Source organism: Salvia miltiorrhiza, chromosome 3 (genome assembly GCF_028751815.1).
Source record: "Salvia miltiorrhiza cultivar Shanhuang (shh) chromosome 3, IMPLAD_Smil_shh, whole genome shotgun sequence".
NCBI lineage: Eukaryota > Viridiplantae > Streptophyta > Magnoliopsida > Lamiales > Lamiaceae > Salvia > Salvia miltiorrhiza.
In genome coordinates this window covers 41,418,302-41,438,961 of record NC_080389.1, presented here as the reverse complement: position 1 = coordinate 41,438,961, position 20,660 = coordinate 41,418,302, and the positions used below count along the sequence as shown (strand labels likewise).

General features: G+C 38.0%; 1 protein-coding gene across 1 annotated transcript; it reads right to left on the bottom strand.

Annotated features, from left to right (window-relative positions):
* Positions 1-6,157: 6,157 nt before the first annotated feature.
* On the bottom strand, positions 6,158-9,325 carry LOC131016761 (PWWP domain-containing protein 5-like). Its single transcript, XM_057945484.1, has 2 exons — positions 9,164-9,325; positions 6,158-9,012 (listed from the first exon to the last, which is right to left on the bottom strand). Exon 2 carries the CDS (start codon positions 8,892-8,894, stop codon positions 6,402-6,404), a length of 2,493 nt encoding a protein of 830 aa, XP_057801467.1. The 5' UTR covers positions 8,895-9,012; positions 9,164-9,325; the 3' UTR covers positions 6,158-6,401.
* Between the last annotated feature and the right edge of the window lie 11,335 nt (positions 9,326-20,660).

Genomic DNA, 20,660 nt, shown 5'->3' with positions numbered 1-20,660 from the left:
GAGGCGGTTTTCTGAAAATTTAATTTAATATAGTATTTTTTTTTTTTATTCTCTTTTAAAGAAAAGCGCTTTGTTTTGGTGGGAGAAATGGTAATGTTTAAAAAACTCAAATTTAGGGTTCAACGGGAAAGAAACAAGTCCATTCAAAGAATGGAGTTTATTGTATAACAGTCCTTTACTTTCCCATAAATTGATTTATCCCCTCTAGAAATGTTGATGGATACCGAACTTGGAAGTCCGACCACTTTCTAGGGTGTGCACGGTTCAAAATCGAATCGTCTGATATAAATTTTGGCAAATTGAAAATCGAATTGACAAAGACAATTTGGAACTAAACTAATCGATCCTATACCAAGCTGGCAAAATATAACGGTTTTTTCAGTTAGTTTTTTCAAATTGACCAAACTTTATATTTTTCCTCCTTAAAAATTAATTTTAATCTTAAAAAATATGTCGTTCACTGCTAGTGCTGACGAAGGGGAAAGAGGTGGCCAGTGGCCACGTTATGCCAAGGAGGAGAAGGGTAGGGAGGGGAGAGGCGGCTCGTGGTCGCGCTGTGTCTGCGAAGACCAAAGGGGGGAGAAGGGAGGCACGCAGTCCGTCGAACGTCAGATAGGGCGAGTGATCACTAATTTCTTAGCAACAAAATACCGCAATTAATACGGTGCAATTGTAGCAAATAATCAGTAATCGAGTATCGTATCCACAAGGACTGATAAGCGAAAATACCTTAAGTACTCCCAATTCAGTCTCTCACAATATTCAGGCAAACAGAACAATAGTGAATGAATTAGAATTAAAATCATGCAAAGTAAATAACGCAAGAGAATAAATAATAAAAAAACTCTAACCCTAAGGATGTATTATCGTTAATCAAACATATGCATTCAATTTATTAATTCAATTACCAATTTAATCCCGCTCTGATGAAAGATCACAACACTATTCATAAGCTTCTCTAACGAACACCTATGAACGTAGATTAATAAATCATTTATCGCATTCAAAACTCAAATGAATAAATTAACTTCCAACAACACACAAATTAAAGAATGGCTTTCTATAGCTTCACTTGTCGCATTCAAGACTCAAGGCTAACACTATATCATGCATTCCTGAATCGGCTGAACAATTATCGCATTCAAGACTCAAACTGAATAGCTAGACATGTAAACTATTGATCAGATAATTCACAAGATATAAAGCACCAGGAATCACGAATCACAAGTTGGAGGGCAAATTGATATCAATAAATTAAAAACACATATATATTTAATCAACTATGTACAAACCCTAGGTTCAAATAAAAGAACTAGTCAGACATCAGAAAATAAATCAAAAGCATAATAAATAAGAAAACAATAATAAAAACTGAATTATATAAAACCTGGAATGAATGTTGAATGACAGCCTGAATCTTGCATAAAAATAAAGCTAATCTATGAAAACAATAAAATTATAAGTCTAAAACTGAAAAGATTGAGAAAAGAGGTGAAGAGATCTGTCTAATAGGTCAAATAAAAGACCTATATATAGGCACATGGGAAAAATACAGTACCCCTATTTTTTTTAAATTCCTGAGGAATCCAATAACCCCATTGCCCATGTGGTCATCACCCATCTCTTGTGCATTATTATTCAAGTTGAGAACCTGAATATGTGGCCCTCTCATGTCAATAACATTAACATTCTCTTCTAGCTTGAATATGTTCAGCTGTTATATAATTCTTCTTTATTAAAGACCGAAGCTTCTTCTCCTTCGTATAAGGGATAGTCTGAGATTGAGATTGGTGATCAAACTCCTCATCTTCCTCCTCCTTGTGTATAAGTAATTGCATAGTTATGGTGATTAATAGCAAGAGCAGCACCATTACATCTCATCTTCTTAAGCAACTTCATCCTGATACCCTTGGTATGTTTCTCAAATTCGCCTATACCTTTACCTTCCCAAAGAAATCATCTTTCTCCATGGAAACAAATCTGACTGCCTTCAACGTATCTTTCCTGCGTCTCTTCATCCACGTCCCCAACCTACCGCTTCCTATTAAATTTAGAACGAATATGTTATAATTATTTAAAAGTTTCAGGATAAAAAATTTCCTCTCTCCTTAACGTTGAACATACTATAATTTTTTCTTTAGGTTTATTATATAAATTTTATTTTATATTTTATATTAATTTTTATGATATTATTTACATATATTTTTTTAATTATAATAATAGCTTTTAGTGCAATTAAGGAGAAATAAGTTATATTGATTCATTTTAGAACTCTTTAATTTTAAAAAATCATAAAAATAAATTTAGAATGAATAAGTGGAATAGTAAAAAAAATTGCCAACTAGGATAAAAAACTTAAAAATGGGTCACACTTGCCATTTTACCCTTTACATGAAAAACTTCAAAATTATCCACTGAACCCGGATTCACAACCAATTAAGTCTTTTCTTAGCCGTGAATTCTAGCTTTAAAAACTCGAATTTACAATTACCACTAATTTTAATTGTGAATTCAAGCTTTAAAATTCAAATTCACAACTGAATAGCTAGTTTTGGTCGTGCATTCGAGTTTTAAACTTGAATTCACAACTAGAAATAATGTTAGTCGTGAATTCAAGGTTTAAAACTCAAATTCACGGCTAACATTGTTTCTAGTTGTGAATTCAAACTTTGAAACTCGAATTCACGACTAGTACTATTTCTAGTTGTGAATTCAAACTTTAAAACTTGAGTTTACAACTAGCAATAGTGTTTGTTGCGAATTCAAGTTTTATTGATTGTGAATTCAACTAGAAACAGGGCCGGTCCTGACAAAACTGAGGACCTGGGCGAAATTAAAAAATGGGGTCCTAATATAATATCATACTTACCACTACAAAAAAATGTATAATTTGCGACCAAAATTACCGGCGGCTCACCGACAATGGAGGGGACGACCGTGTTTTTCAAAATAGCGGCGGAAATACCAGTGGCAAGATGCCTCCGGTGATCATCGACGGCGCTGCTGCCAGTATTGTTAATATTAATTAATTTATATACTTAAATATATTACCGGCGGCGAGGTGCAACTAGCATTTGCATTTTAAATTGAACTTTAACTTTTAAATGCAACTAGCATTTGCATCTCGTGCAATGCACTGAAAATATTTTTTGTTTTTACTATTTGTATAAAATTAATACTAATTTAATTATTATACTTATAAATATAATAAAAAATTAAATTTAATTGAATATATTTGAATTGAATCTTAAAAAAATAAAAAAGAATTCACAATTATAAAATTTGATATTAAAAACAAAAATAAAAAAATAAGTTAAAAAAATTAAAAATAAAATACTCCTAATTTAAAAGAATTAAAAATATATTTATTTAAAAAGATGAGAGATGAGAGAGAATTTTATAAAACTTTAATATTTAAACATGCATAAATTTTACATTTTAAATCAAATATTTTCATAAAATATAGTATCATATTAAAGCTCTTATCATGATCTTTAATTTGATATGCATATTAAATATTTTATAATTAATTGAATTTCACAATTTTGGAAAGAAATGTAACAACAAATAAGAAGTTAAAGAAAATGAAAAATGAAAATAAAAAGAAATATATATAGTTTAAACATAAACCTTCAATTTTATTATAACTACAAAATTGTCACTCAATTTTGAAATTAATTTGAAATTGATTTCAAATTGAAAACTCTCTTTTTAATATAGTATAGATATAAATTTGACAATAAATTATGTTGGGCCCAAAATCAATAGATGAACTATTTTGTTAGTATACATAAGATCTATAATTAATAGGATATATTAAAAATTTTGGGCCCTCAAATTTTTGGGGCCCTGGGCCGTCGCCCATGCCCGCCCACCCTCAGGACCGGCCCTGACTAGAAATAATGTTAGTTATGAATTCAAGTTTTAAAGCTTGAATTCACAATTAGTCGCCAATTCAAGGTTTAAAACTTTAATTCAAACTTGAATTCACGATTAATATTATTTCTAGTTATCAATTCAAACTTTAAAACTTGTATTTACAACTAGCATTAGTGTTGGTTGTGAATTCGAGTTCACAATTAGTAATAGTGTTGGTTGTCAATTCGAATTTTAAAGCTTGATTTCACAATTAAAAATAATGTTGGTTGTGAATTCGAGCTTAAAATCTCGAATTCAGAATAACACCAACGATTCAGTTGCGAATTCATCAAATTAATTGTGAATTGAAGAACATTAACAACTCAAACTCACCACCATATTCGTAGCTTCAGAATTTGATATTTCCTTGTCAAAAATTTACAAAGGAGAAAAATAGAAATACACAAATCTATAAAATCATTCAAAATCTAACAAAAAGTGTTGTTGAAACTTCATTAGATTGTGAAATGAAATGATGCAACAAAACCCCCCAATCCGAAAATTACATAACCTAATCTTTCAATTAATTCAACTGCACATTGATAAGGCTAAATCTAATCAACAACTACCAACAAAACCACGTTCTCAAGGAAGATCTTCAAAACGTGTTCCCCGTCATTTGCAAGGTCTCATTGAAGCTGGTCTACGTGGCTCTCGGTTGCGGTGCTGCAGCAGTATTTGTTTGTTTTTTTTTTTCCTTGTGTGGAAGTTATGTGAATGAGTGAATGGTGATGGACATAAATGACATGTTGGATGATCACTGGAGAGAGACAGGCTACTCGGATTAGAGAAAGAGGAGAGAGAGGGGGAAAAGATTAGAGATATAAGAGAGAGAGAAAAAAACTGGAGAGAGGAGAGAGATGGAACAAAAAAATGTACTCCCTTCGGCACGGGTTTTAAGGAAAATGGTAAAGTGTATTGATAGTGGAGAAAAATACTATGTTATAATTAGTATTGGGAATGGTGAAAAGGTGAAAAAGTGTTATAATTAGTATTGAGAGTGGTGAAAAAGTGAAAAGTAAGAATAAATGAAGTATTATTAGTGGTGGGGTAGTTGTCCAAAAATAGAAAGAAAAAAAGAGGAACTTATTTGGGGGACGTCCCAAAATGGAAAAAGATAAACTTATTTCAGGGACGGAGGGAGTACTAGATTTTAGAATTTGCGGGGTTTTTTTTTTTGATAGAGAAAACTGATAGTTTCTGCTATCAAATAATTTTTAATTGTTTAATAACTATAATTATCATTATATTTTATACAAAGTCGAAAATTTACATTTGTAAATTCGAATTTTTATTGAGTAATTGATACGAATTATTTTATTTTATTTTAAAATTTACTCCCTCCGCCCCCAAAATAAGTTCTTCTTTAGGGACGGCACATGTTTTAAGGAAAAATGGTAAAGTGTATTGATAATGGAGAAAAATATGTTATAATTAGTATTGGGAGTGGTGAAAAGGTGCAAAAGTGTTATACTAGTATTGAGAGTGATGAAAAAGTGAAAAGTAAGAATAAATAAAGTATTATTAGTGGTGAGGTAGTTGTCCAAAAATGAAAAGAAAGAAAGATGAACTTATTTGGGGGACGTCCCAAAAAGGAAAAAAATGAACTTATTTCAGGGACGGAGGGAGTATTTTGCATTTTCTTATATCATGATTATATTTAATATTTATAATGATATTTATATTTATATTTATATTTATTTAAACATGTTATTTAATTTCTATGCTCGATGTGTATCATATGGAAAAACGTACTAGTTACAATGCTCGTTGTGGATCACACGGGAAAGCGTACTAATTATTCATGATATTTTTGTTACAACCTCAATAATAATTAATCCTTTATTGATATTATTATTAGTTTGTGAAAATATTATTACAACCTAAATAGTTTAAACTTTTTACTAATTTTATCAATAGTTGAAGACATTTTTGAAACTAGAGATATAATTTGAATTATTAATTGATATTTACCCAACAATATAGTATATGAATTGCTTCTACCCAAAAATATATATGAATTGTTTCTGTGAGCCTAATAGTAGAAACAAATATAATTTGCAAAAAAGTTGAATAGGTAATTGAAGCTTAAGTCAGTATCACCCTAACCCATAACTAAAAAACTGATCTCCATTCAAAATTAAGACTTACTAGTTGCAACCATTTTTGCTAATTAAAATCACAACACATCATATGTGTACATGTTTTTATATACAAAAAATAAAAGGCAGCAGCAAAGTAGAGGAGTTACTAAGTTTATAACAACCACAAAAAAATGTTCACATTTACATCCTAAAAAATGTATAGTTCACAATTATAAAAGATGTAGTCAGAGAGATTATTAGTCTTCTGCCCTATAAGCAAAATACTCGAAATGAAACAATAGGTCAGTAGCTACCTCCTCTATCCTTTGCAACAATGACAAACTACTGGTATTCTATGTGCCTATTAACGGTAGAACAAATGAATTCATCTCACCAATTTCAAACAGCATCGACATTCTGCTCGTCTTGTTTCTTATCCTTCTTCTTTTTCTTTGAGGTTTTCTGGGATATATTTGGTTTCGTGATGTATTGGAGGCGATAGCTGACAAGGGCTGATCCAAAGATGCTGTATTTCCTAACATTGCTAAAAGCAGTTTCAGCATCTGCTGGCCTATTGAAAATCACCTTTCCACGCCTGCTTTTGCTTAATATCTTGGTCTCTGATTCGTCCAAAGTTCCATAACGGCTGAACATCTCGTTCAGATCCTTGATGGATGGAATAGAATCCAACCTTTTGAAGTTGAGGATCAAAGCTGTTGGACGATATTCCTCTGAAACTTCATTTGTCAGAGCAGATTGGTTCCGTGTATCCAAATCCCCAATGTCGTTGCTTTCATTTTTCCCATCCAAGTTTGGAGCTTCAGCAACATCAGCTTCTGGTTGATCCCCCTTCTTGTGAGGTTTCTGAGATTCAGACATCGCTTGATCTTGAGAGTAGTTGCGAATGATTCTGTCTGTCCAGTATGAGTCCTCAATACCCCTGAATCCTAGTATATCTGCAGCCTGAGATGATTGTTCCTCCTTGTCCTTTCCCAAATCTACTTCTTGATCCCCGAGACTAGATTTTTTCAGAGAAATCGAGTTCCTGAATTCACGAAGCCAGCCAACTACTGGAATCATCGCATCTTTCCCATGCCGGGGCCTTTTTGCAGCCAAAATGAGCTCTGAAAGAACCATGTCGGGAGTAGGGATCTCAGCCGGAACGATTTCCACTATTTGAGACTCTCCAGCACCAACCTTTGCCAATTTTGCATCAATTCCAGAGGCGGCTGCGCAAGTTGAGAGCAGAGTCTTCTGTTTATTACCTCTCGAATTACTGCATGTAGAAACAACCATTTCACGACTCTTGGAAGAGGAGACGGCCCTCTTGAAGGTCTTTCTCACATATACCTTATCATTGTTCCGTGAACATGAGCCGCCCGAGGACATCAAGACAGACATGAACTTTTCTTTTCTATTTGGGCGCTCTTCGTCACCAGAAGAACCATTCTGAGCTGTTGACTTTCTCTTTTTAGATGAAATATCATTTGCTGCATCAGGGACTGGAGCTTCAATGGAATCATTTCCTTCTCCCATTGCATTGGTTTGAGTATCATCCTCTGATAATCCGATACACTCTTCAAAGACAGGGAGCTCATGGTAGCCCTTCCATCTAGTATAGGCCTGCAATTCAGCTTTCGCTATTGTAAATTGCAACCTATCCCGGTTGGAACGCGGGCATTTAGCCAACGATTCTAGGAACTGTAGAACATGTCCAGGTAAAAATGTAGCTGCACTTAATACATTGTCCCCACCAGCTATAATACTTGATTCTTCTCGAATTCCAGCATTTTCAACAACTTGGAATTTGATCTCATCACGCACCTCCTGGGCCCAACATGGACATGAAAGACCAATCTCAATTCGTCGAGCAGCCTCATCCAGGGCACAACTCAAAGCATGAGAGAATCCATCTGTATTACTCTGTTTCACCATTTCGGAGAAATGCTTTCTGAAAGGCATGAGCTTTGATCCATCATTCCACGCAAACGACTGATCCCCAAAATATGCCACCAAATAACTCTCTTTCTTAGAATACTTTTTTGCATTATCCGAGGCAGCTGAGGGGGCAAATATTTGCCCAGGCCACCAAGGATGGCTCCTAACCTTGCCCCAAACTAGATCTGACACATTATATTCCCCTTCTTTTTCTGTTTTTCCGCTACATTCTTCTGGAATCAACATGCCAGGCTTAACATCATTAATATGCAAATCTAGTTCTCCATCTCCTTTTGGCATCGACACATCAGCTTTAACATCATTTACTTCCTTGTTTTTCCCAAATCCTTCTGATCTCAACATATCATCTTTAACATCATTTATTTCCTCAGTTTCCAGATTCCCATCTGGCACTATACCACAAGAGACCATATCACTGTTACCATTGTTATTTCCCTCAACTGGACAATCCAAATCTAACTTAGCAGAGTCACTGTTGATATCCATTCTCTTCATGTCAACTCCATTTGACGGCTCCCACATCACATCCTCATGAACATTCATATCCGCAACCAAATTCACCCCACCCCGATTCTCAGATGTCCGCTCCACAATTACATCCTGCAACGCTTCCGCACCCCCGACCACAGTCACCTGCCCCCCATTCTCAGAATCATTTACATCCTCCACCTCATCATCCACATAAAGCTTTCCACCGAGCACTTTGCCAACCATATTCATAACCCCCCATGATTCCCACCTATCGTTGCGAGATACCTTATCCGCACTCTGATTTTGACTTACATCATTGCTTCCTAAGTTACTAGATTCAACAGACTTGCTCTCAGATGCACTAATTACAGTCCCCCTGTTTGACTCACCAGTCGAAACCTTAGACTCCTCCGAAACCCTAACTCCACCACTCAAAGCCCCCTTATCACCAGAAATCTCCATTAGGGTTTTCGATTTCAAACCGTCACCAAATCACCCCCTTGTCTAATTCCCCCCGAAACAGTAGCAGAAATCAAGGAACTCACGTCAATTTTCAAATTCATCAGATTAGAAATGAACCCTACAACCAAACCATACGTAAATCTCAAACATGTTCAGTACAAATTCGCATGCATTTAGAGTAACAGACATTTCTATAAACGCGCGCGCGAACACACAGGTGTTTATACATGAGATATAAGAATGATTGACTTCCAGAGAGAGAAAATCACCTCAAGTGATTGAAGGAACTGAAATTCACGAGTTTTGAATAACTAACTTTGTTTTCTGCTATTCTTTGGGAGCCGCGGAATAGAGAAATCGACGTATTTCCCCCTTTTCTTTTCTTTTTTCATTTAGTTTTTCGCTGTTGATTTTGGTGGAAATGGAGAAGCGTTTGCTTCAGTTGAAGCCGTCATTTTATAACAGAGGTGTGATTGGATTTTGACACGTGTTTATGTGAGCTGGCATCTCCTCTCTATCTATACAGGCAAAGGCTTGGATGCACTTGTAATTGTAGGTAGGGATGTCATTTTAGCCCGAAAACCGTGGGCTGGTCCGATTAATCCGCCACCCGAGAGGGTTAGGGTTGAATATTTTCAACCCGATAAAAGTTACAATCCGATTACCCCGTAACCGAATAGTCCGGCAACCGATAGGGTCGGCTCGACTAATCTGATGGGCTAGCCCGAAACCCGAATACTTAATATTAAATATTTAGATATAAAAATAAAAAAATAAAAAATATTATAAAGTCTTATCATTTCACTTTTCTGTATTTTTGAGATACTTTGTTTCTATGAATTCAAACTATTGTTGGATATTTTATTGTTTTTTCGTTAACAAAGTTGAACATTTTATTGTTACCAACTTATTTTATATGTTATGCAATCTTGATATTTTTTTCAATATCTTATATTTTTGCATTTCATGTTTGCTATATAATTTATATCTTTGATTTCTATGTATATTTTATACATTATACATTAGATTATTAAAAATAACAAAATACAAATGATTATTTTATTTTACGCATTCAAGCCGACTAGTCCGATGGGCTAGCCTGAAACCCGAACGTTTAGGGTTAGGGTTGAAAATTTATAACCCAACAAAATTCCCAGCCCGATTAGCCCGCACCCGATTAACCCGAAACCCGATAGGGCTTGCCTGAAACTCAATCGGGCAGCGTATAACCCCTCTTACTCACTGTGTATGCAACTAAACCCCTGAACTCTGAGAAAAGGATGCAAATTCCCCCCCCCCCCTCTGACTAACCCCTCTGACTAACGGTTAGTCAGAGGGGGGAATTTGCACCCTTTTCTCGGAGTTCAGGGGTTTAGTTGCACACACAGTGACTAAGGAGGGTATTACGCTATAGGGGCTACTACTTCAGGGGCTAATCTGTATCTTTTCCCTTTTTTAATTAACTCTCATCTCTCTAACTCAGCCCTCTTTCTCTCTCGGCCACTGCACCGCCGCTAACGGTGGTTGAATCACCAAGTTGTTGGATTATCTTTCTGAAATGCATAAGCTCTTGAAACTTATTTTTGGAGCTTATAAGTTGTATATAAACTTATTTTGTCAAACATTTTGAAGAAGCTTATAAGCTCCTAAACAGCTTATAAGCTGTTTTAAAAAGTTTATAAATTCACCCAAACACTCTCTTAATTTCAACCATGAGACGGATCCAACCGAGGCTAAGCCCTCTGGTCCACAGGTCAAAATATATACTCCCTCAATCCCGCGAAACTTGAACAATTTATTTTCGGCACGAGTTTTAAGAAGTTGGTATTTTGTGTGTGAAGTGTGGTAGGTGAAAAAAGTGAAAATGTGAATAAATGAAAAAACTTTTGTCATATAAGCTTCGTGGGAGAATTCGAAAAGAAATATTGCTCAAGCATCACGGTACGAAGGGAGTATTTTCTTTGTCCCAAGTGACACTTATTTTAGGGATAATTGCTGGTAAATACACTAACTTTGGTCAAAATTCATTTTTAACACGAACTTAAAAAAATCCAATACAATACACGAACTTCAATTGATGTTCAAATTTAACTCCGTTAAATTCTTGAATATTCAAAACTGCTCCCTTTCCAAAATAAATTGCACAAATAACCATTTTTAAATTTGCGTGTAGAAAAAAGCCCACTCTTGCAAATTTGTGTGTAAAATTTACCTTGATGAACAATCTCTTGGAGAATCTTGTATGCATTGCGTATCGGATCCATAATTTCTTTAGAGTATGTGGGTTAATTACTTAATATATTAAATAATTTATAATTTCTAAAAAGAATTGCTGTGATACCATTTTAGGCGAGAGCGTGAGATTTATAACTATAAGAAAACATGTTCATCAAGGTAATTTATTAAAAATTTTACATACAAATTTGAAAGTGGGTTTTCTAGTACACACAAATTTAAAAGTGGATTTTTGTACAATGTACTTTTAAAACAGGGCTGTTTTGAATTCTGAAGAATCTAAAGGAGTTAAATTTGAACAACAATTGAAGTTCTTGTATTTTATTGAAATTTTCTAAGTTTGTGATAAAAATGGATTTTGGTCAAAGTTGGTGTATTTATCGGCAATTATTCCTTTATTTTATTTTGAATTGTACCATTATAAATGATCTGTTTCCATAAATGAAAAAAATTAGCTCTTTAAAAAGTTTGGACCCTACTACTTTTAACAAATTTATACATTCTATTTAATTCATGTGCCGAAAAAATTTAAACTACTTATAGTGAAACGAAGAGAGTAATAATTATTTTCTTAAATAGATACAAAAAGTATATTTGTGGTGCAATGGTTAATCGTCACTTTAACTTTACATAATAAAATGGTTTAAAATCCACTAAATGCATCATTTTGTAACCTTTTTTTTCAGCATTTTTTTTATGTTTTCCTTTTTTTTATATATAGTTTTTTAGCCTTTCTTTCTATATTTCCGTTGTTCTTTTTTCTTTTCAGTATTTTTGTTATTTTTTTGTTTTTCTTTTTAATAAAGTATATATATATATATATTTTATTATTTTCTATTTTTCCATTTATTTTTGTTTTTTAATATTAAATTTCTTCATATTAATTATTATTTTTTCTTACGATAATAACTAAAAGAATAAGTTCTTGTGAGTAAAAATAGCAATTATCATTTTCTTCATTAAAAATATTATCAATAATTATTTTTCTTACTATAATAATTACTTGACCATCAACTTTTTTCTTCTTCTTCTATATTTTCGTTTTTTATTTCTTTTCAGAAATTTCTTTTTTTTTCTTTTATCTTTTCAATATTTTTTTATTATTTTTTCTATTGTTATTTATTTTTGCTTTTTAAAAAATATTACATTTCATCATATCAATTGTTACTTTTTACTACGACAATAATTATTTAACCAAATAACTAAAAGTACAAGTTCTCATGAGTAAAAATAACAATTAGTGTTTTATGGTTAGAAATATTATATTTCTTCATATCAATTATTATTTTGTATTACGATATAATTACTTTACCAAAATAACTAAAAGTACATGTTCTAGTCATAAAAAAATATAATATTTTTAACATTATCTTTCTTCATATCAATGGTTAGTTTTTATTACGATAATAATTTACTTGACTAAATAATTAAAACTACAAAGTTCTCGTGATTAAAAAGGGAAAATGTGCAGATTGACCCCCGAAGTAGTAGCCCCTATAGCGTATAACCCCTTTTACTCACTGTGTGTACAACTAAACCCCTGAACTCCGAGAAAATGGTGCAAATTCTCCCGTTGACCTAATGCCGTTAAGTGTCCGTTAACGTTTGGGTTTAATTGCACCCTCTACTTCAGGGGTGGATCTGCACCTTTATTTTATTTTTATTTTTTTAATTTCAGCAACCCACCTCCGTTATCAACTTAACCGTTCCCCGTACTCATCGGCTCCAACTTACACTTTGTCAGCTCGTACGCGCTCAATTTCTTGATCGTCGACTGCTTACCGCCGACATGCAGCAGCATCACTAGGGCTGGCAATTTTCGACACGACACGAAACCGCACGAAATTAATGGGTTAGTAACACGCACGATAAGGTTCGGGTCCTTATCGGGTCGACCTGATAAGGACCTGATAATTTCGGGTCGGGTTCGGGTTGGGTTCGGGTCGGATTCAGGTAACCCGATAGTGATATTATTATTTTTATTAAATATTTATTTTAATTTTTTAATTTTCGATTTCTTAGTTTAGGGCCTTTAGGCCTTAGGATTTCATTCATTTCAAATTTCAATTAATTCCAAATTTCCAACTCCCAGCTGCCGCACACACCCTTCCATTCTTCCAACTCCCAGTCTCCCACCGTCGACGACTCGACGTCGACTCTCACAGCCACATCGACGGCCCGGCGGCGCGGCGCAGGCCCTCTTCGAGTCGCCGCCCCTCTCCCAGAGTTCCAATCGCTCCCACCGTCGAATCTCACGACCACGTAGGCGGCGCGGCGCGGTCCCTCTTCGTCGCCACTCCTCCCGGCTCCCAGTCGCTCCTCTCACCGGCGACGTCTTCGCAAGCCTACTAAAGGAGTCCACGCCGCCGCTGCCGGTTTTCTGGAGTCAATTCGCCGCTACCATTCGCAGTAGTTCAAGTCCTTTTCGAGTCGCCGCCCCTCTCCCAGAGTTCCAGTCGCTCTCACCGTCGAATCTCACGGCCACGTAGGCGGCGCGGCGCGGTCCCTCTTCGTCGCCACCCCTCCCGGCTCCCAGTCGCTCCTCTCACCGGCGACGTCTTCGCAAGCCTGCTGAAGGAGTCCACGCCGCTGCTGCCGGTTTTCTGGAGTCGATTCGCCGCCCCCATTCACAGTAGCTATCGTGTTGTGTCAACCCGATTCAAATCGGGTTGTTATCAGGTCGTAATTAGATCGTGTCGCTATCGTGTCGTGTCAACCCGATTCAAATCGGGTTGTTATCGGGTTCGGGTTGGGTTCGGGTTTAGGTGTATCAGGTTGGGTTCGGGTTGGGTTCGAGCATTCCCTTATCAGGTCGGGTTTGGGTTTGGCCTTATCAGGTCGGGTTGATATCAGGTCGACCCGATAGCGATCCGACCCGCACGATTTGCCAGCCATAAGCATCACCAACTCCAGATGTGGACCTGGATCGAATCCTGCTTGGTCCAAATCCATATCCGTATTTTTTTACTTAGGTCAGGATCTGGTCCAAATCCATTAGGTCCAAAAAATGAGATTCATGTCCAGATCCATTAGATTCACAGGGTCTCGAGTTGACCCGGATCCATTCTTTTTTCTCTTTTAAAATAAATTTACAAATATTAAATTAACCAAAAAATAAAATCATAATTATTATCTAGAGTTTTAATAATTATTCAAAAATAAATAAATAAAATTTAAATATATATTATATAGATAAATATATACACAATTAATATCATAAGATAATTCTAAAAGGTTAAGGTGTTGGAGGAGATGCTGTTGTGCGGGGCGGTGAAGAAGCTGGTGGCGTTGCTGCATGTAAGCGGTGGGCAGTCGACAACCAAGAGATTGGGCGCGTGCGAGCTGACAAGGTGCAAGTCAGAATCGATGAGTACGGGGGCGGTTAAATTGATGCCGGAGGTGGATTGCTGAAATTATAAAAATAAAAATAAAAAATTAAGGTGCAGATCCACCCCTGAAGTAGAGGGTGCAATTAAATCCAAACGTTAACGGACACTTAACGGCGTTAGGTCAGAGGGGGGGATTTGCACCTTTTTCTCGGAGTTCAGGGGTTCAGTTGCACACATAGTGAGTAAGAGGGGTTATACGCTATAGGGGCTACTACTTCGGGGGCCAATCTGCACCTTTTCCCGATTAAAAATAATAATTGTCGTGAAAAAAAGGTAATAATTTTGAAACATTATATTTCTTCATATCAATAATTTTTGTTCGTACGACAATAATTATTTGACCAAATAACTAAAAGTACAACATCTCGTGAACAAAATAATTGATGTGAAAAATGTAATATTGAAACATTGTCTTTCTTCATATCAATAATTACTCCATTCGTCCACGAAAAAGAGTCCAATTTGAAGTTCAGCACAGGTTTTAAGAAAACTAATAAAGTAGACGTAAGTACATTAAAAATAAATTAATAACAATTTTTAAATACGTAATCCTTTATTAATTTTTAAACATAATTGTTTTATGTGACCAATACCAAAAAGGCGTTCCCTCAAAAAAAAAAAATACCAAAAAGGCGTTGTGCAATATTTAATTCAAAGGAAATCAAAATTTGTCAAGCTAAAGTGTTGCCAAAAGGAGAATGCAAACTTCACTTAATCTCTACATTGAAACTTTGCAAACACACATAAATAGAGACGATGAAAAGAAAGAATTCCAAATCAGAGGCCATAATAAACAACAAATATCAGAAAGAATGTCAGTGTATAAAACAGTACCGAATTTTTGACAAGAAGAATTGTTCTCTATCTACTGATGTTCTACTGAGGCAAGAACCCCATTTTTCCTAAACCCAGTTTCACCAGATTTGCATTTGGAGTTCAATGGTTAAAAAAAAAAGAGTAATTGCCAAGATTGGATTTGTATGCAGTGGTTTCACTCATGAGCCAAACAACGGTTACACAAAACAAATTGGTCGGTGGCCACAAATAAAGGAAGATGAACATCACCAAAAAATCTTTATTTAATTATTGGGCTGCCTTATATAGGGCCTTTTAATTATTTGGACTAATATTATTATTTTTCTATTTTATTAAGCCCAATCAAGACCAAATTTATTAATTAGACTCAGTTATTTCTGAATTATGGGTTGATTTATTATGAGTTATTAGTGATTAATTAGATTTAGCTGTTTTATTTTAATGGATTAAATAGAAAAGATCTATTTAATTACCAAGTGGGTTAGAACATCCTAAGATGAGCGGATTAATTATAATTATTTAACCAACCTCATGAGACGAGTCTTATTTAATTTTGATGAGGAGTAATATATGCAGAGCAGAGGAATGAGCTTGGGCAGAGGAATCACTCGGGTCAGAGGAATCGCTGAGGTCAGAGGAATGCTCCACTCACGGACAGTCAACGACAGAAATGACCACTTTACCCGGGAAGCGTCAGAGCAGAGGAATCATCTGTCCGCAGAGGAATCCAAAACTCCCCGATACACACGGTTCTCTATCTCTGAGCAGAGGAATGAGCGAAGGCAGGCGAAATTACCATAGTACCCCTGACCACGCGGGGAACGTGACTGCAAGGCTGAAATTACTGTTTTACCCCTAAAGTGTATTCTATAAATACCCATGCACTTGTACCATGTATCTTTACGTGCTCTTTCTCAATACAACGACGAACTCCTTTTTGTTCTTGGCAATTCAATTCTACTCTACTCTCTTTCGATTCTCCCGTTCAATACTAGGTAAACTTCACAACCCGATCATGATTCCACAGTTAAAACATTATCCACTCAATTACGATTCACCAGTTGGCGCCGTCTGTGGGAAAGCTATGAGTCTAAGGCGTGAGTTTCAGCTTGCGCATGCATATCTGCAATTACGGGCGGATTTGCGTGCGCAGGTCCCGATTAGTCCGATGATCCGAGTACCCAGGTGGATTCGGGGCGGTAAATCTACTTTTTTCGCTCCGATCCATCCGAAAACTTATAGATTCACGGGTTTTGTTGTTTTCTCGTATATGCACGATTGGAGGATGGGTAAAATCGAGAATCGGGTGCTGGTATCTGTCTATTTTGTATGATATGATGTTAATTGTATACGGTTCTCATAATTTCTCGTATGATTTTTGTTTTCTACCGTATCTAACGTGTTTTACTAACGATCTCTCGGTTGTTGTTCTGTTTATGTTTGTTTTCGGTTTTTCTGGGTGGTTCCTCTGGTAATCTATTTTTTTCCGCCGGGGGAAAATCTCTGTTATTCATTCTCCGTGTTGGAATCTGTGCCATGGGTTTATTTCCCGGCGCATGAGAGTATTTTGATCGGGAATTCATGATGGCCTCTGAGCCAGAACGTGGGAAGTCATAATGGCCTTCGCGCCAGTATTTAGGATTTCTTATGTCAATGATTCCTTTGACAAGAGGTGGATCGATCTGTCTTTTATTGGGATTTTTCTCACATTTTCTATGTGTAGGTACCATGGACTCTTCTGACATTCGCCGCACCCTCGAGAAGGACTTTGACAACATCGGGCTCAACTCTGTCGCCCGTACTGAAATGCCCGTTTCTCTGCTAAGCAGTCTGCCAGTCAACACTGTTTTCTCCACACCGCCGGCCTTCTTCAACATCTCTGCTACACCGCTGTTGGGCCAGAATGTCATCCCCCAAAGGTCTGCTCTGGTTGCTGCTCGGTCTGAGCTACAAAGCCTGGTCCCCACGTCTGGTGGTGGGCCACTGAACTTCGCTTTGGCAGAGCAGATGATGGCTCTGTTGAATTACGCTGCTGTGCGTCAGGCACTGGGAACTCCGCTCGTACCAACTGTCCCCACTACTGCTCCTCTGCTGGGAAGGCCCAACCAGCAGGGCACAAAACTCCCACCTCACGCTGCTCCGAAGGAGAACGAACAATTTGCCAGTAAACAACCCCCACTGCCGAAAGAAACACAGAAATTCCTTGCTGAGAAGGAACCGGAGAGGAGGCCGAAGGGGAGCTGCACTGTACTACGTAGCATTGTCCGAAAGGAGGTGGTGGATGAGTCTGATAGTCGTTCCACTACTCTTATTTTTGAAGAGGAAAGACCAAGGGAAAATGCAAAGCTGAAAAATCAGGTGTCACAGCTGAAAAATCAACTTAAAGATCTAGAGGATACTCTGAGGGAGAAGTCTCAGAGGGTTGGAAAAGCGCAGTGGTCAGAGAGATCTCGCAGAGCAGAGAAGTCATACCAGTCAGAGAAGTCGCGTCAGACCGAAAGGTCAGAGGAACGAGAACAAGAGTACACCTCTGGCAAGCAGGGGCACAAGAGCCATAAACGCCACCACGCTCATAACTCACCAAGAGACAGGAAGGAACATGAGAGATACAGGGATGAAAAGCGTGCCAAAACGTCAAAGATCAAAACCACCACTAGCCGGAGCCCGTTCTCTGCCGATATCTTGGCGGATACCTTGCCAAGGAGCTACAAACCCATTTCACTTGACTACGATGGTACCACTGACCCCGAGGTGCACCTCAGCCGGTTCGAAGGGCTAGTCACGTTACACATGTATTCAGAGGGCATCAAGTGCCGCATATTTTCTACTACTTTAACTGGGCCCGCCCAGCTATGGTTCGGGACATTGGTCCCAAACTCTATTCACTCTTTTGAGGGCCTTCAAACACATTTTCTCAGACAGTTCTCGAGCTAGCGAAGGGTGGGAAAGTCAGCCATCTCTCTGATGGATATAAAACATGACCAACATGAAATGCTGCGGGAGTACACTGCCCGATTTAATCTCGCTGCTCTGGAGGTTCCAGAGGCAGAGTCCCAAATAAAAAACTGCGCATACGTCAGAGGATTAAAACTCGGGCTTTTCTTTGACGAGTTACAGATCAGACCGGCCAGAGATTTTGATGACATCATGTCAAGATTACCAGGGTATTTGCAATTAGAAGATGTCCGAACGGCACGAAAGGCAGAAAACGATAAGCACAAAGCCAGAAGGGCCGAGGCCGCGCCAGAGCAGAGCAACAGGAACCAAGATCGGGCACCCTTCAGAGGGTTGCCCCCTAGGGTACTAGATGCAGAGGTACCGCCCCGCCAACAGTGTACCGTGAACGAAGTCAACCGCTTCGATGAATACACTCCTCTGAACAAGCCACAAGAAGAAATCTTTCACCTGGTTAAGAACCAGCCGTTCTTCAGGCCGCTGGGTACTTACAGGGATGGGCAGCCATAGCCGGGGCCTAACAATAAACTATGCGAGTACCACAATGCCTATGGGCACTATACTAGATACTGCGGGCATCTCAAGCACCAACTGGAACTTTAAGTCGCCAGGGCAACCTGGATCAATTCATAGCCAGAGGGAATGAGGTTCAGGGTCAGCAGGCCCTGAGAAATGATCAGAGGCAAGCTCAGGGAAATAACTGAGACCGACGCTCAGAGAAAAACTGTGATCAGCGCAGAGGGGTCGAACAGGCTCGGATACCTCTCCATCCGGCTAAAAGAGAGATGCACATGATTTTTGGGTAGAACGGGCTACCAACCTCCAACCGAGCCAAGAAACAGATTGTGCGGGCAGTGAGGTAAGGATATTACCCTAAACAAGTAATGGAAATCACGGGCGCAGCAGAGGAACCAGCTATAACTTTCGGGTCAGAGGACCTGAGGACACTCATGTACCCCCATGACGACGCATTGGTTTTCACTGCCGACATAGCGAGTTGTATTGTACATCGCATCTTCGTGGACTCTGGGAGTGCGGTGAATATTTTATACTTAGAATGTCTCCAAGTCATGAGGATCGAAGCCACTATTGAACCCACGAACGCCCCTCTGTTCGGATTCGACGGAGAAATCGTCATGCCACTGGGGTTTGTGGAGTTACCAGTTACTCTTGGCAGAGCAGACGCTTGCAAGACCAAGATGGTACGATTTTTGGTGGTAGACATACCCAAACCATCTTACAATGTGATACTCGGACACCCTGCTCTGACGGCGTTCAGAGCAATCATTTCAATGTTCCACCTAAAAATAAAATTCCCAATCGGAGGCGGAAGAGTGGGGGAAGTGTGGGGTGATCAAAAGATGTCAAAAGAATTCCATGTGCGAATGCTCACGCAATCTTCGGGTCAAAAAAGAGAAAGGGCAACAGAGGGATCAGACACTAGAAAGAAGGGGAAGACGGGTGATATCGCTGGGCCGACAGAGGAACGGCAGGAATTGACAGAGCTGTTAAATGCTCGGGAAAACTCAGAGAAACCTGCCTTGATATCTACCAACGGCGTGTGTAACATGATTGAGCTATTCCCGGGAAAAGAGGGCTTTCAGACAAAAATAGGGTCATCCATGAGTGAATAAATCAGATCAGAGCTAATCAACTGCCTTCAGAGGAATGCGGATGTGTTTGCCTTCAGCACAGCCGACTTAAAGACAGAGGATTGGCGAAACATCGCCTCAATGTGGATCCCAATGTAAAACCAGTAAAATAAAGAACAATGCACTTTGGGGCCGAAAAAGATGCTGCGATCAGAGAGCAGGTCCAGGGATTACTAGATGCGGGTCACATCGAAGAGGTTCAGTACCCAGAATAGATCTCAAACGCCGTAATGGTGGTTAAAAAGACAAACACTTGGCGTATGTGTGTGGACTATAGGGACTTGAACGCCGCTTGCCCTAAGGATCATTATCCTCTACCGAGGATTGACCAACTTGTGGATTCTACCTCAGGTTGTGCGTTGTTATCCATGATGGATGCCTATCAGGGGTATCACCAAGTCAAAATTCATAAAGATGATATTGCCAAAACGGCTTTCGCCGTCTACTGTGGGGTGTTTGGTTGGAAGAGCATGCCATTCGGTCTTGAAAACGCGGGGGACTACATATTAAAGAATGATGGAAAAAATATTCAAGGAGCAGCTCTCGAAGAACATATCAGTATACGTGGATGATATGCTCGTGTGAAGTGTCAGAGCAGAGGATCATGTCTCTGACCTGGAAGAAATTTTCACAGTCATCAGGGATCATAGACTCATGCTTAATCTAGCGAAATGCACCTTCGGGGTCACCACGGGGAAATTTCTGGGGTACAAGGTCAC